This window comes from Orycteropus afer, unplaced genomic scaffold, assembly GCF_000298275.1.
Source record: "Orycteropus afer afer isolate SDZICR_OR568_19922 unplaced genomic scaffold, OryAfe1.0 scaffold00067, whole genome shotgun sequence".
Taxonomy (NCBI): Eukaryota; Metazoa; Chordata; class Mammalia; order Tubulidentata; family Orycteropodidae; genus Orycteropus; species Orycteropus afer.
The window spans coordinates 9,412,709-9,430,014 of NW_006921654.1; the positions used below are offsets into that span (position 1 = coordinate 9,412,709).

A 17,306-nucleotide genomic window follows, 5' to 3' on the forward strand; every position below is an offset into this window, starting at 1 on the left:
CTTGAATATCCTCCTTGGTGAAGTGTCTATTCATGTCTTCTGCCCATTTTTTAATTGGATTGTTTGTCTTTTTGTTATTGAGGTGTTGGAGTATTCTATAAATTTTAGAGATAAGTCCCTTGTCAGATATGTTATGGGTAATGGCATTTTTTAAAATAATACCTAAAGCAAGGATAAAAGAGCTCTGGTGGCCTAGTGCCTCAGGCACTTGACAGCTAACCAGAAGGGTGGGGGTTCAAACCCACCAGCCACTCCTCGGAAGGAAGACTGGGCAATCTACTTCCGTAGAGATACCACCTCAGAAACCCAAAGGGGGTCGTTATGAGTAGGAATCAACTTGATGGCAGTGAGTTAAAGCAAGCATGTAATAGGTTAAGACTTAGGGTTTTTTTTTTTTTGTTAATTGCTTCTTTTGGTGTTGAGTTGTTTTATTTATTTATTTACTTAACATTTTATTTGATTCAGGTGAAAGTTTACAGAGCACATCACTTTCCCATTCGACATTCTATACACATTGCATTTTTTAACATTTGTTACACTCCCCTCAATGGAACAGCACTCTTCCACTTGCCCCTAGGGGTTCTCCATTTCCATTCCTTGTCCTTTCCTGCCCCTTCCTGCTTTCTGGGCTGTGTTTGGCCAAATGCTGCCCTTTTGCTTTCTGACCAGGGTACCTCATGCTGATTGTTCTGAGGAGCAGGTTCCTCATGGGTGTTGTTACTCACTTCACAGGCCTGTCTGTTGTTTGGCTGAAAAGTGATCCTGGGAGTGGGCTCATTTCCACGTTTGAAGGGTGTCTGAGCGCCATAGTCTACCATCTCTATCAGACCAGTAAGTCTAGGGTTTGTTTTTTTTCTGTTTTATGATTCTGAATTTTGTTCTGTATTTTCTCCCACCCTGTCCAGGACCTTCTATCATGATCCCCATCACCGCAGTCAGTAACACTTAGTTTTTTGGTTTATTATTATTATTATTACTGTGATTTGGGTGAAAATTTACAGAGCAAATTCACTTTCCTTACAGCAGTTCACATACACTTTGTCTCATGACATTGACCACAATTTACTACAATGCAACAGCTTGCCTCCTACTTCCTCCTTATAGTTACCTCTTCCCTGTGTCCGTCCCTTCATGAACTCCTGCCCCCTGAGCTGTCTCCCTGTGCATAAACAGGCCTTCTTTCTCCCATGATTGTTCTCTCCAAGGAGTGAATCTACCTCAGGGAAATGTTCAACTCATATGCCTGTCTATTGATTGTCTGGAAGCCACAGGCATGGGTTAAATTCCAGACCTTAAGGGCAGCTAGGGGCCATAGTCTCAGTAATTCCACCAGGCTCTATTGGACCAGCAAACCTGGTCCCCCCTTTTTTTTTTCTCTAAATGATTTTGAATTTTGTTCCACATTGTTCTCCCTCTCCAGGATCTCCTACATAGATCCCCTTCCAAGTGGTTGCCTAGTTCTTCTGGTCTCATAGTCATATAGGCTGCAGATTGCATGGTGTACCAGTTGTGAGGTCTAATTGTTTCCATGAATCTTTGGTTTTCTTCATTCTTCTTTGTTCTGGACGAGGGAAGATCCATCGTTGCATCTAGATGGCAGCTTGCAAGCTTTTAAGATCCCAGTTGCTACTTGCTAAAGTAGGACGTGGAACAATATTTTGTGTAGTATGTTATGCCAATTGAGCTTGATGTCCTCTGTGACTATGGTCCCGAGCTCACAGGTTCAACTACTCGGTCCCTCTGGGTCGCTGGCTGTGATGAAGCAATGACTACAGCCTTGCCCCTTGTCAGCTCTACTATACACCTGGGAATTCAGATCATACACATAAACTTATAGGACCATTGTCTGTCAACCCTATACATGTTCTTGGGTACACTCCACGCTTCATAGACATGCCTAATACTTCAGCCTGTCCACCCCTCTATCTACCCGTAAACCCATGTTTCCCTTCACTGACAACGCAGTACTATATGTGCAAAAGGGTCATCTTTGTTGTTTGTACCTCCTACGTACCTCTCTATGTCTTTCTCTTCCTCAATGCCACCATATTGATCACTCACATTTGGTACATTGCCCTTCTCTTCACCCAAATCAATACTTAGCTCTGTCTATCTAACAACACTTAGTTTTTAAAATGGAAGATATTAACCATGGCTTGTTGGTGTCTTTTGTGAGTATTTCTGTGATTTATTGCACCCTGATGGCCCAGTACAGTTTACTTGGGATTATCAGTAACGCTTCCAAAGGAGACCTGGGTCTTTTCGTTTCTTTTTCCCCTCAGCTTTATGTTGCGAGAAAACATTAGTTACAGAAGAGAGATATTACCAAAATGTGTTTGCTTTGTCTGTTTTTCCTTTGAAACTAGATTCTGTTGTCAGTTACAGCAGCTGATGTGAGGGCGTGCCTTTGCGGGTCAGCAGCCCCTGCCCTCTTCACACACCCCCTCTGACCTACAGGTTATGCGTCAGCTGCACTATTTGCAGGACCAATCACCAAAATTCTGGGATGATTGCTGTTCTTTGATCTGTAAACCTGAGCCTGAGCCAGCCAGGTTGAGACAGAGACAGCTGGGGGCCAGTGATCCCAAAACTGCTATTTGCTATCTTCTTAGGTCTCAGTTGCTCCCTAGGTCTAAGTCGAATGCAAGAAAAGAATGAGTCTCCCTGGCCAGATAGCTTAACAAATGAACAGAGAGTTCACAAAATGTAAGATCTAGTACACATAGGAAAAGTGATCATCCTCACTAAAATAAAAATAATAATAAAATAACAGTGACATTTTAATGCTTTTTTTTTTCTATCAATTTGGCAAAGACTTTTTTTTTTTCCCCTAAGAAAATAATTCCCAATGTTTATGAACAACTGCAGAGAGAAACTACCACTCATCTGTCGGTCTGTCGTACTGTAGGGCTTGCTGTGGTTGAGATGCTGGAAGCTATGCCACTGCTATTTCAAATACCAGCAGGATCACCCGTGGTGGACGGTCGCAGTGGTGCTTCCAGTCTAAGACCAGGAAGAAAGGCCTGGTGTTGTAGTTCTATAAAAATTGCCCAGTGAAAACCTCATGAATAGCAGTGGAACATTGTCTAATACAGTGCCAGATTATGAGCCTCTCAGGTTTGGAAGATACTAAAAATACGACTAAGGAAGACTTATCCCTTCAAAGTAGAGTTGACCTTAATGACACAAATGGAGTAAATCTTTCGGAACCAGTATTTGCTGATGGGACACAACTGAAAATAAGAAGAAACAGCTGCAAATATCCTTTAATAATTGGAACATGGAATATATGAAGTAGGAATCTTGGAAAATTGGAAGTTGTCAAAAATGAAATGGAATGCTTGAAGATAGATATCCTAGGCATTAGCTGAAATAGATTGGTGTTGGCTATTCTGAATCAGACAATCATATGGCCTACTGGGAATGGCAGATTGAAGATGAATGGCACCACATTCATTGTCAAAAAGAACATTTCAAGATCTATCCTGAAGTACAGTTCTGTCAGTGAGAGGATAATATCCATATGCCTACAGGAAGACCAGTTAATATGACTTAATTATTCAGATTAACACACACTGGTTAATTACTCAAATTTACATACCACTCATACCAAAGGTTAAGAAACTGAAGACTTTTTTTTTTTTTTTTACCAACTTCTGCAGTCTGAAATTGATCAAACATGCAATCAAGATGCATTTTATGCATTGATAATTACTGGTGATTGGAATGTGAAAGTTGCAAACAAAGAAGGATCAGTAATTGGAAAATATGGCCTTGACAGAAATAATTGCATGGTAGAATTTTGTAAGACCAATGACCTGTTCATTGGAAATAACTTTTTTCAACAACATTAATGGCAACTATACATGTGAACCTGACCAGATAGAATACATAGGAATCAAATCAACTACATTTGTGAAAAGAGACGATGGAAATCAGTTAGAACAAGGCCAGGGGCTGACTGTGGAGCAGACCATCAATTGCTCATATGCAAGTTCAAGTTGAAGCTGAAGAAAATTGCAACAGGTCCACAGAAGCCCAAGTATGGCTTTGAATATATCTCAAGTGAATTTAGAAACCATCTCAAGAATAGATTTGGCACATCAAACAGGCCAGATGAGTTGTGGGATGACATCAAAAGCATCATACATGAAGAAAGCAAAAGGTTAATAAAAAGACAACAAAGAAAGAAATACCAAAATGGATACCAGAAGAGGTGCTGAAACTTATTTTTGAATGTGTTGTTGTTGTTGTTATGTGCCGTCGAGTCGGCCCCGACTCATAGCGACCCCTGTAGAGTAGCTAAAGCTAATGGAGGAAATGATGAAGTAGAAGAGGTATACCGAAGATTTCAAAGGGCAGCTTGGAAAGACAAAGTAAAGTATTATGATGAAATGTACAAAGACCTGGAGCTAAAAAACCAAAAGGAGAGAACTTGCTCGGCATTTCTCAAGCTGAAAAAACTGAAGAAAAAATTCATGCCTCGAGTTGGCAATACTGAAGGATTCTATGGGCAAAATATTGAGTAACTCAGGAAGCATCAAAAGAAGTTGGAACGCATACACAGAGACATTATACCAAAAAGAATTGGTCAACATTCAACCATTTCAGGAGGTAGCATATGATCAAGAAATGATGGTAGTGAAGGAAGAAGTCCAAGCTGCACTTAAGGAACTGGCAAAAAAACAGGGAATGATGAATTGAGATGTTTATTGTTGAAATCAGATGGACTATGGCTGAAAGCAGAGAATGCCAGAATAGGTTTATGTATGTTTTATTGATTATGCAAAGGCATTCAACTGTGTAGATCGTAACGAATTATGGATAACATTATGAGGAGTAAGAATTCCAGAACACTTAATTGTGCTCATGAGGAACTTGTACATGGACCAGGAAGCTGTCATTTGAACAGAGCAAGAGGATACTACATGGTTTAAGATCAGGAAGGGATGCATCAGGGTTGTATCCTTTCACCATACTTATTCAATCTGTCTGCTGAACAAATAATCAGAGAAACTGGACTATATGAAGAAGAATTATGGCATCAGGATTGGAGGAAGACTCATTAACAACTGTGATACGCAGATGACACAAGCTTGCTGGAAGTAACTTGAAGCACTTATTGATGATGATAAAAGACTACAGCTTCCAGTATAGATTACACCTCAACATAAAGAAGACAAATATCCTCACCAATAAGCAACATCTTGATAAGCATAGAAAGACTAAAAATGTCAAGGATTTCATTTTACTTGGATCTACCCACAATCAACACCATGGAAGCACCAGTCAAGAAATCAAACAATGTACTGCAGTGGGCAAATCTGCTGCAAAAGACTTGCAGAAGCCATTTGCTGACCACCTCTAACTTCACAGAGGGGAAATGGAATCACCATCAGCAGCATCAGCCAAGGCTGCTTCCTATGAGGTGGAAGTCAGACACGCCACAACCCTCCAATCTGTTTCACCGATTCTGACACCAACCTTCCCTCCCACAGCACTCTCTACTTCTCTCTTGGGTTTGATAATTCATTGCAGTGGCCACACAGGACTCACAAACAATATTCCCAATTATGAGGTTTATTAGGGAAGTAACATGTCACAATTCAGGTTCAAGTACACCCAGGATACAATTCTTCGATCAGGACAGCCTCCCCTCAACCATGCACATAGCCATGCCTCTCTTTGGCCTGGCCTCTGCCCTGCTCATGCAAGTGCTACAAAGCTTTTTTAGCTCTGTCGTTAGGTCTACCCCACTCTGCCAGCAAGCCTCCTGTCCAGAGGCACTCAGCATTCTCATTCTGTGCGCTGGCAAACCCACTACTCTGTCTCCTGTCAGTCTCTCGATTACCCCTGCCACTGCCATCTGTCTGCTGTCTCTGTGTGTAGGGATTTGGGTCAAAGGACATGCTCCACTCCAACTTCTTCTCTTGATGGTAGTAAGATACCCCTTTTCTCTGGGATATCTCATTTTAAGGCTAGTGAGATGACAAAACTGACCAATCCTCACATTAGGGTTCTATACACCTATTTTCACAGTCCTACCCCTACAAGGGCACCATGTATCATATTTACATTATTAGGAAGCTATCCAATCCCATTGGTGGGCCACAAGTACCTTATATTTGCATAGTTCCACCCAGTCATTTGGTGGGAGTCACAAAAACCATGGCTAGAAGAGCTATACCAAGTAATTCACTGCACCACAAGACTACTTTAAAGTGTTAAAAAGCAAAGATGTCACTTTGAGGACTAATGTGTACATGACCCAAGCCATGGTACTTCCAATTGCCTTATATGCATGCAAAAGCTGGACAATGACTAAGGAAGGCTGAAGAAGAATTGATGCATTTCAGTTATGGTGCTTGCAAAGAATATTGACTATACCACAGACTGCCAGAAGAAGAAACAAATCTGTCTTGGAAGAAGTATAACCAGAGGATTCCTTAGAAGCAAGGATGGTGAGACTTCACTTCATGTACTTTGGACAAGTTATCAGGAGGGACCAGTCCCTGGAGAAGGACATCATGTTTGGTAAAGTAGAGGGTCAGAAAAGAAGAAGGAGACTCTGAATGAGATGGATTGACACAGTGGCTGCAGCAGGGGCCTCAAACAGCAAGAATTAGGAGGGTGGTCCGGGACTGGATAGTGTTGTAAATAGGGTCACTGTGAGCTGGAACCTACTCAACGGCACCTAACAACAACTGAGAGAATGCAGCTGGCCTTTCTGAAAGCAATACAACAGTGTGTATCTAGAACTTTAAAAATGTTCCTTCTAGAATAGAGTATTCCATAAACAAATCCAGAAATATTTAGGCATTTAGTATAACTTAAAGGTGATGTTTCAAATTAGTGAGGAGAGGCACTTTCATTTTTAGCAATGTTGAGGACAGGGTAACCTAAAAAATCTTCAGTTACAAAATGTCTAGAAATATTGGATAAAAGATAATAAACATCCTTTTAAATGCCTAGTTGAGCTCTAAAGAAAGAAAGAGAAAGCCTCAAATTCCAAATAAAAGAGAAGGAACTGAAAAACCAGACATGGGTGGATTGACACTGGTACTGCTCTAGAGAGGTTTATCAATCTAGGTAATTTAGGGCTTTTGTTTTAATGTCCATAGGGAACAGGGCACACAAGGCTACAACTTATGTATATGTGTGAGGGAGAGTTGGATTTGACTCTCGTATATAGCTGGGGTCCTTGGAAACTTTGAATGCCAGAAATCAGTCACAGTGACCTGCCAACTTTGAGAAAATCCATCCATGGATGATTTAAGATCAATATCTTAGAAGGGTCTTGATCTCCAAGACTCTGTCCACCTGGAAAACCCTTGCTGTAACACTCAGTTAATTCCTCAAGCCAGATATGTTGTCCTGGAAGGGAGCCTGAACTCCAAGAGACCGTTAAAAAACAAAATAACAGCAACAACACTCACAGATTTGTATGGTCTCCTCTTCCTATAGCTTATCAGTTGACCAATTTAGCAAGTCTATCAGTATTTAGGGCTTCCTGGGACTACTAGCCAGGAGCCCTTGTGGTACAGTGATTAAAGCACTTGGCTGTTAACCTAAAGGTCAGTGGTTTGAATGCACCAGCTGCTCCATGGGAGGAAGATGTGGCAGCCTGCTTCCCTGAAGATTTAGTGCATTGGAAACACTATGGGGCACTTCTACTCTGTCCTATAGCATCAGTATAAGTTGGAATCACCATGATGCCCGTGGGGTTTTTGGTAGTGAGACTACTAACCTAAAGGTTAACGGTTCAAACCCTCCCAACAGCACCACAGAAGACAGGCCTGGTGATATGTTGCTGTAAAGTTTACAGCCAAGAAAATGGTTTTATTCTGTAACTCATGGTGTTGCCATGAGTCAGAGTCAACTCCATGGCAATGGGTTGGTTTTGGTTTTATCAGTATTGCAAATGTAATTCCGCTTCTAGGAAACTATTCAACAAGTAAGAGGATATTCATACAAGTTTCTAGTCATAAATGTACAAGGATATTCAGTATATATTATTGTAATAGACAAAAATTGAAAGCCACTCTATGTTCAATAAGAGTGGAATTGTTAAACAAACACTATGTGTCTATTAAGGGAGCTCTGGTAGCATAGTGCCTAAGGCACTTGACTGCTAACCAGAAGGCTGGTGGTTCAAACCCACCAGTCATTCCTCGGAAGGAAGGTTGGGCAATCTACTTCCATAGAGATACCACCTGAGAAACCCAAGAAGGGGTCGCCATGAGTCGGGTCTGACTCAACGGCACATAATAACAACAACAGCAACAACAACATGTGTCTATTAAAAGGAATGAGATTTTCATACATCTCTATGTATGAAAATGTAAAAAAATGACTACACAACAAATTGTTAAGATTAAAAAAAACAGAATAGAAATACATGCAAATCATAATAATTTCAATTTTTAGTAGAAATATTTTAAACATTTAAAACAAGGAAATGGAACTAATTTTAATAATATACTTTCTTTATCCCAAGATAACCACAGTATTGTCAATATAAAAAGCATTAATAAGATACTTTGCATTCTTCTTTTTAAACTAAGTCTTCCAATCTGATGTGTATTTTACACTCCCAGCCATGTCATTTCAAAGCAGCCGCATTTCAGGTGCTCAGTGGCCGCCATCCTGGCCGCTGCATCTGCAGAACAAATGTACAGTATTCTTTTAAAATAACCTTCAAACCAACTGTACTCATACTCTATAAACATAGAAAAGGTTTGCAGGGATACACAAGAAATGGCTAAAGGAGGTAATGGTAGTGTGGAAGGGGTTCAGGGTTTAGTTTACAAATATGTCCATTTGAATTTATTATATGAGGATATATTATATTTTTATTAATTAGAAAAGAAGAAAATGTTTATTCCCTTAGATTCAGTAAGTCAATGTGTAGAAATTTATCTTATGGAAATAATAAACAATAAAATCTATGAGCACATATTTATGTACGAGAATGTCCTTGGCAGCATTACTTACAATGATAAAAAATTAGACTCCACATGATGTCCGTTAGGAAAATTATTCAATAAATTCTGGTACTTCTCTATCAGAGGATGTTTGTCATAATGTGAGAAAATAGTCATGACATAATTGAAAAATTCAAGCTGCAAAAGCTATAAACACAGAACAAGATCCCAATTTGTTGGGGGAAAATAACACTAATGCACAGATAAAGCCACAAATGCAGTAAGAGTGGCAGATGGATTATAAGTGATTTTTAATTTTTTCTGATTTCATCCAGGGCATATATATTGTATTAGAAGGGGAAAGTTTTGTTGTTGTTGTTGTTAGGTGCCATTGAGTCAGCTCCAACTCATGGCGACACTGTGTACAACAGAACAAAACACTGCCTGGTTCTGCACCAGCCTCACAATCCCTCCTATACTTGAGCCCAGTGTTGCAGCCACTGTGTCGATCCATCTTGTTGAGGGCCTTCCCCTTTTTCACTGACCCTCTACCTTACCAAGCATGATATCCTTCTCCAGGGAATGGACCCTTCTGACAACATGACCAAAGTAAGTGACATGAAATCTGTCCATTCTTACTTCCAAGGAGCATTCCATCTGCACTTCTTCCAGAATATATTTTTTCGTTCTTCTGGCAGTCCATGGTAAGAAGGAGTGAAAGAATTTTGAAACAAATGGTGTCTGGCCAATATCTCTGTGCTTTGGAAACAATACCATCTTCTCACTCTGTTAGTTACTACACCAAGTGTAGTCCTGGCTAGCCTGGGAAGTATATTGCTGTTTATACAGTGTTTGATTATATTTAATAAAACCAAGAAGCCATTTGACTTGCTTTGTGGTGCCAAATACCCCATCTAACTTAAGCCTTTTCTTTTTGTATATCTTTGGATATTGTAAGGAGCTTTGGTGGTGTGGTGGTTAAGGCATTTTGCTGCTAACAAAAAAGATCAGCAGTTTGAATCCACCAGCCATTCTGCAGAAGAATGATGAGGCAGTTGGCTTCCATGAAGATTTACAGGCTTGGAAACCCAATGGAGTTGCTATGAGTTGGAATCAGTGAGTTTGGTTTTTGGTTTTGGTATTGGATATGGTAGAAATGGCATTGGATAGTCACATTTTAAGACAGAGCAGCCTTTGTCATGGAGCTCAGGGCTCAGGTCTTCCAGCTTCAGAGCTTAGTTCTTTTCGATCTGGCTGGCTTCATGCCCTTGCCTGGTCTTTGCTTCTCCATTGGTAAAATACGGAATGTTGGCCTCACTAGAGTGAGGAAGAGGATGCATTAGATAAATTCTCCACAGCACAAAGAGATGCAAGGCCCAGGAAAACAAAAAGTTTTTCAACCCCACCAGAGACATGAGTCGCTGAAAAGTAGATAAAGAAAGAACTTAGGTAACATCTCTTTGTCTCCCAATAAACAAACAGCTAGGATCTGAGCCATGAGGTCACTGAGGCTCTCTCTTAACCCTTGAGTGCATGGTGTTTTTCACAGGTTCACGGGGAAGGTAGAGCTCCCTGCTATGGACCCTGTGCCCAGCTTACCAATGTTGCTGTTGTTTTTCGGGTCCCACCTGACATGTTATTCTTCCCCAAACTCCATAGTCGGTAAATGATGTAGAATTCAAAGTATAAGCATAAAATCGCACAGGTTTCTGTTACCTTGGAGACCCTTTCCTTTTAAGACATCTGTTGTGTAGGCCTTAATTTACTTCAGCTACTCAATCTGGACTGATTGGAGTTGATCTTTGTGTCTAAGATATATGAAGTAAAAAACAACTGAACAAGTTGTAGCACATAATCCCATCTGTGTTTTTCAAATCTATAAAATCTATTATCTGTCTGTATCTATCAATGCTAGTGAATGGATAGAAAAACCAAACCACTGATACTGCTTAAGGAGCTCTGGTGGCGTAGTGCCTAAGACACTTGACTGCTAACCAGAAGGCTGGCAGTTCAAACCCACCAGCCACTCCTCGAAAGGATGGTTGGGCAATCTACTTCCATAGTGATACTGCCTCGGAAACCCAAGGAGGGGTCGCTATGAGTCGAGGCCAACTAGACAGCACTTAACAACAACAACACTGCTTACCTCTGGGAATGAGAATGGAGTATATGGATAGGAGGGTGCAAGGAAGGACTCTTACTTTTTTACTTTATATACTTCTGTAATGTTTGAATTTTAGTAATTTGTTTTATGTTTGCAATTTAAAAATATTTGATAAAAGTCACCAACTATAATCAGAACTACTACCCTCAGCCAGCCTTCTCCAGCATTTTAAAAGGTGCCCAGAAAGAGTTAACACAGAGAATTCCAGATGTTTGAAGTAAGGTCAAATTCCTGATTTGGAGGTGGGGGTATGGTTAGGGGTGAGAAGCAGCAAAAATTGGGGAGGGAAGGGAAGGGACAAGGGGAGGGGCTGGCTGCTTAGCTCTCAACCTCAACCAATAGCATAAAGGTTGCAAGCCCAACACCCATTTGTGGGGACTATTTCAGGAGTCAGGATTTGCATCTGAGTTCATTGTCACTGTAACTTGTCAAAGAAGAACTAAGGGAGCTTTCAGGTTTGGCTACCTGGAGGCTGCTTCTCCTGTATTTAGAAGGTAAAGTCCTAAACCTCAGCTAACCTGGTGGTGGTGATTAGGGTGTCCTTTCTTCTCTTTGTGGTGTATTGGTAAGATGCTTATGGGATAGGGGTTTATGATCACTAACAATGTTAACCATAAGTTTCTAACAACATGGAATGGTTCTTCCTGGTTCTTTTCTGCAGAAGGCAAGACCTAGCCTGGTGAAACATTAGAGAGACTTTCTCCCAGGTAGACTGTACATGGAAAGGAGGGAATACATATGCTTGATTGTTTACAATTCCTATGTCATTCCCCTCAGTTCCACTTAAAGCATGCTTAATTTAGCCTTTACAGGGATTACAATTGCACATAGCACATATCACTCACAGGAGATAACTGTTCAGTGGAATGCTCCTTACTAACATTGTCAAATGGGTTTTTATTTTATTTTCCATCTCGGTGAGAAGTCTTGAAACTCCCCTCGTTCATGACAAAGCTACTTTAAGTGAGATGGTAATTAAACAGGGAAAGAAGCTTGGACTTATCCAGTGAAATCACCCCAATGTTTGGGTCTAAAGTGCTCCTGTTGTGAATTTCACCCGAACCTCTTTCTTTTGCCCACAGGCAATGGACTCTTACGTGATTCCCATGAACGGCAATGGCTCCCTGCCCTCAGTTCTGGATGTGCATGTCAACATTGGGGGGAGAAGCTCCGGGCAGGGGAAAATGAAAGGCAGGAAGGCTAGGTGGTCAGTGAGGCCCTCGGACATGTGCAACAAAACTTTCAATCCCATCCGGGCCATTGTGGACAGCATGAAGGTGAAGCCAAATCCAAACAAAGCGATGATTGCTCTGTCAATCGGTGAGTTGAGGACAGTCAACTGAAGGAGTCATTATCTCCCCTAGCCTGACTCCCAAGGGTTGGCTGGAGAAGACGGGAGTGGAGGGTGAATCTGAGCATTGGGCGTAGAAAGCTAACCTCTTGGTGGGTCCTTTTTTTTTTTTTCCCAATGAAAAGGGGACCCAACTGTGTTTGGAAACCTGCCTACAGATCCTGAAGTTACTCAAGCAATGAAAGATGCCCTGGACTCGGGGAAGTATAATGGCTATGCTCCATCCATTGGTAAGCTTCCAAGTCTTTAGTACTCTTATAAGGTGACTGAATTTCTAGCAGTTTTCCTTGCTTTCCTGATGGATAGTTCCTAAGGAGAAGCTAAGATCAAAAGGCCATTGGGATTTGAGAAAGGGGTCTCAGGGTACTTAATTATTAGTCATAAAGGTCTAAGTTCTCTCCAGGCTTCTTTGGCAGATTGCCACCTGTAGGCTCCCATTACATGCTTACATCTCAAATAATGTTCCTATGCTATGGTTATTCATTCTGATCCAAAGGCCTAGCCGGGGTTCTGGCTGAAGTTGCTTATTTATTGAGTCCTCTGGGTCTTAAATGATCATACTTATTGCCCCACGTAAATAGCTCCTTTGCTTTTATTTCTTGAAGGTCTGTTTTAATTATAGTCCTGAGCACACTAAAATGCAGTTTTAACTATTTACGATTAACAAAACCAAAACCAAACACACTGCCGTCAAGTCAGACTCGACTCATATCGACCCCTCCTTCGGTTTCTGAGGCGATACCACTGTGGAAGTAGATCGTCCGACCTTCCTTCCGAGGAATGGCTGGTGGGTTTGAACTGCCAGCCTGATGGTTAGCAGTCAAGTGCCTCAGGCACTAGGCTACCAGAGAGGTTCCATTTAAGATTAAAGAGGTCAAAAGTCCAAGAACAACAAAGAATGGGCTGCATATAGAAGTTTGCTTTTGATGGAAGGACATTTTTCCTATTTAGGTTTAAACTCTCCTCATCTATTAAAAATTCCCACTTGGAAGTTTTTGGTAAAACAAGTGATTCCTTGCCTGGGCTTCCGTGGTGCACATTTTCCCCCTGTGCATATGCATGTGGAGAAAAATATTCTATGCAGAGCAATAACCAGGTTTCATGCTAAAACAGAGTTTTAAAAACACTTCAAAGAGGTATCAGGGACATGGCTTGTAGGAAATTGGTTAAATTTTATAAAGTCTCTTACAACAAAAACCATAATGAAATCAAGACAAAAAATTAGGCTATAAATAGTTTACGAGGACTTTGTATCAAGTATTAGGAGAATTGATTCAACCTGAAAAGTCAACACCCAGTCTCCATTCGACAAATAAATGTTCAAAGGATATGAAAATTCATATCAAAGGAAATACACATCTAGGAAAATGTTATTCCTCATGAAAAATTAAATGCTAATTTATATAACTTTAAGAGACCCATCCGTATCTATTAAATGAGCAAAAATGATGAAATATTGCCTTTGGCCTTGTTAGTTGTAACTCTTCTGGAGAACAATTCTGTATTAAGTGTCAATGGGCATAAAACTGCCTAGACTTTAAACTGGTAAGATAACATTTGGAAATACTGTGCAATAATTTAAAAGAAACAAAATTATAAAGCCAAATATTTATAACTGCATTATATATTATTAAAAAAAACCTCAATGGATCAAACTTATTGAATACAGTGGTTACAACTTTTCAAAAAGGTTGGGATTATACAATGTCATCTGGAAGGGACTTAGGGATAATCTAAATCTTTTCTTTTACAGAGGAAAAATATAATAACAGTAATTAAGTTAATACAGAATAGTTTATAGTTTGGGGAGCTCTTTCTTGTTAGTGTTTATTAAGTTTATACTTAATATATAATTGTAAACTCTTGAATATAAAGTTAATAAAGTATGTGCTATGAGCGGGGGCAGAGGGTAGCATGAAGTCTATGCTGCCTCTTGAAGGTCTCACTGTCACTTGAGGGATGGGGACCTCCAGCTTCTTCCCTGATTCTTTTCTTCCAGGCTACCTGTCCAGTCGAGAGGAGATTGCTTCTTATTACCACTGTCCCGAGGCACCCCTGGAAGCTAAGGTGAGCTTTATATAAGGTACCAGCTCTGTAGCAATTTAGAGCAAACTACCGTTTTCATAGTGTCTAAGGCATTTGACTGCTAACCAGAAGGCTGGTGGTTCAAACCCACCAGCCACTCCTCGGAAGGAAGATGGGGCAATCTACTTCCGTAGTGATACTGCCTCAGAAACCCAAGGAGGGGTCGCTATGAGTCAGGTCTGACTCGATGGCACATAACAACAACAACTGTTTTCCTAGGAGCTCTGGTAGCACAGTGCCTAAGGCACTTGACTGCTAACCAGAAGGCTGGTGGTTCAAACCCACCAGCCACTCCTTTGAAGGAAGATTGGGCAATTCTACTTCCGAAGGATACCACCTCGGAAACCCAAGGAGGGGTCACTATGAGTTGAGTCTGACTTGACACTCAACGGCAGTGAGTTTTTGAGACCCTTTTCCTTGTTTCTGGTCCAAAACAAGTAAAGGTGTAGGGGGTGGAGGAAGTTGAAAATAATCTCCCTTTAGCCATTTGAGGACTTCTCATACAGTGGGGGCCACTAATCAGTGACTTTGTAATGTCATTGCATTTGATATATGAGAATTGTGATGTCTGTCTCAAGGAGATTCAAAGGACTCAGAGGTCACCTGTACTTTATTCTTTGTAGATCACTGGAAAACAATTCATACACTCTAAATAATTCAAATTTTTTATTTCCGCAATAGGATGTTTAAAAATTTGTAGCTTCTCTCACTCACCTGAAGGTCACTCAGGTGGGAAGAATTGATGGCCATGCCAAGTTTAAGATTAAATGCCACCCCTCCTTCACTGTCTATTGTGTAGGGTCTGTGTTTCCTAATGTAAGAGATGTCCTTCATCTGTATTTCAAAGAAGAGCCATGCTTCACATCTCTGGCCAAAAGTAAATAAATAACCAGGTGAAAAAGTCCAAGGCTATCATGCTGTCCCATGGAGGTGTACTGAGTCACAGCCAACCTGTTCTTCTTCTTTTTTTTTCTTAAATTGTGATTTGGGTGAAAGTTTACAGAACAAATTCGCTTTTCAGACAGCAGTTCACATACACTTTGTCTCATGACACTGAGTACAATTTACCACAATGCAACAGCTCCCCTCTCACTCCTTCCCCATAGTTACATCTTCCCTGTGTCCATCCCTCCATGTACTCCTGCCCTCTGAGCTGTCTCTCTGTGCATAGGCAGCCCTTCTATTCTCCCATGATTGTTCTCTCAAAGGAGTGTATCTTCCTAGTGTAAATGTTCACCTCACATGCCTGTTTTTTGTTTGGCTAGAAGCCACAGGAATGAGTTCAATTCCAGACCTGAAGGGCAGCCGTAGTCTCCGTGGTTCCATCAGGCTCTATCAGACCAGCAAACCTGGTCCCTTTTTTTTTTTTTTTTAATTATTTTGAGTTTTGTTCCACATTGTTCTCCCATTCTATCCAGGTTCTCCTACATAGATCACCTTCTGAGTGGTTGATAGTGGTAGCCAGGCCCCATCCAGTTCTTCTGGTCTCATAGTCGTATAGGGTGAGGATCGCATGGTGTACCAGTCGCCTGAACTAGTTGTTTCCATGAATCTTTGGTTTTCTTCATTCTTCTTTGCTTAGGACAAGAAGAGACCCGTTGTTGTATCTAGATGGCTGCTTGCAAGCTTTTAAGATCCCAGTCGCTACTCACCAAAGTAGGAGGTGGAACAATGTTTTGTGTAGTATGTTATGACAATTGAGCTTGATGTCCCCTGTGACTATGGTTCTGAGCCCACAGAGCCAACCTGTTCTTTTAAAGTGAATTTTTGTTGTTGTTGTTAATGGTCAACATTTTCAACAATATTTGTATAGGACATATATAAGCATATTAATTTCTTTTGTTTTGGGGTTCATATAATCCCTGCTACTTCACTTAGAACTTGTACAAGTAAGTTTATTATTGCTTCCCATTTCCCATCTGAGGAGCTCTATTTCTCCTCTTGCTGTTAAATCCTAACAGTGTAACCTCTTATACTCTTCACAGGATGTCATTCTGACGAGTGGCTGCAGTCAGGCTATTGAACTTTGTTTAGCTGTGTTGGCCAACCCAGGACAAAACATCCTAGTTCCTAGACCTGGTTTCTCTCTCTACAAGACTTTGGCTGAATCTATGGGAATTGAGGTCAAACTCTACAATCTGTTGGTAAATGACTTTTTAATGTTAGACTCAAATGCTCAATTACTATCCTGTAAGGAGATGGGTGCCAAGGCCACAGACCATTTTATTATTTGCATTACACCTTTGGGTTGAGTATTCCCCCTAAGGTTCTCAGAATCATGTTAGTCTCACCCTTTCTTCCTCTTCAGCCAGAGAAGTCTTGGGAAATTGACCTGAAACAACTGGAATCTCTGATTGATGAAAAGACAGCATGTCTCATTGTTAACAACCCATCAAACCCCTGTGGGTCTGTGTTCAGCAAAAGGCATCTTCAGAAAATTCTGGCAGGTAAACTGAGCTGACTTCACAGAGAACCCCTTTGTGAAGAGGGGAGAGAGAACCCCTACCTGGCTTCTGGAATGAGAAAATAGAATCCTTCACTACATTCCAAACTTATGGGGGTCTCTAGAGCACAGCATTTCATAGGGTTACAGGTCTTATCTAAAAGAAGGAGCAAAATAAGAAATACTGACCTCTCCACCACTCCCATCATGTGGAAGACAAGGTCAAAAATATCTAGTAAATTCAATGACAAATTGAGGCTTGGTCTTCTGGAAGAATTAGAAAACTTTACAGTTCTTAAAGAGGAAGACAATACAAACATGAAAGGTGAAGTACAATAA

The 17,306-nt window shown here is 40.8% G+C and overlaps 1 protein-coding gene across 1 annotated transcript in view; it reads left to right on the top strand.

Moving 5' to 3' along the window:
- Window positions 1-12,173: 12,173 nt before the first annotated feature.
- TAT (tyrosine aminotransferase) overlaps window positions 12,174-17,306 on the top strand; it is a 10,429-nt gene continuing 5,296 nt past the window's right edge. Inside the window, exons 1-5 of the mRNA XM_007940337.2 lie at window positions 12,174-12,408; window positions 12,565-12,669; window positions 14,439-14,506; window positions 16,510-16,668; window positions 16,833-16,971. Coding sequence (XP_007938528.1) covers window positions 12,174-12,408; window positions 12,565-12,669; window positions 14,439-14,506; window positions 16,510-16,668; window positions 16,833-16,971 — 706 coding nt within the window. The remainder of the gene's footprint in view (window positions 12,409-12,564; window positions 12,670-14,438; window positions 14,507-16,509; window positions 16,669-16,832; window positions 16,972-17,306) is intronic.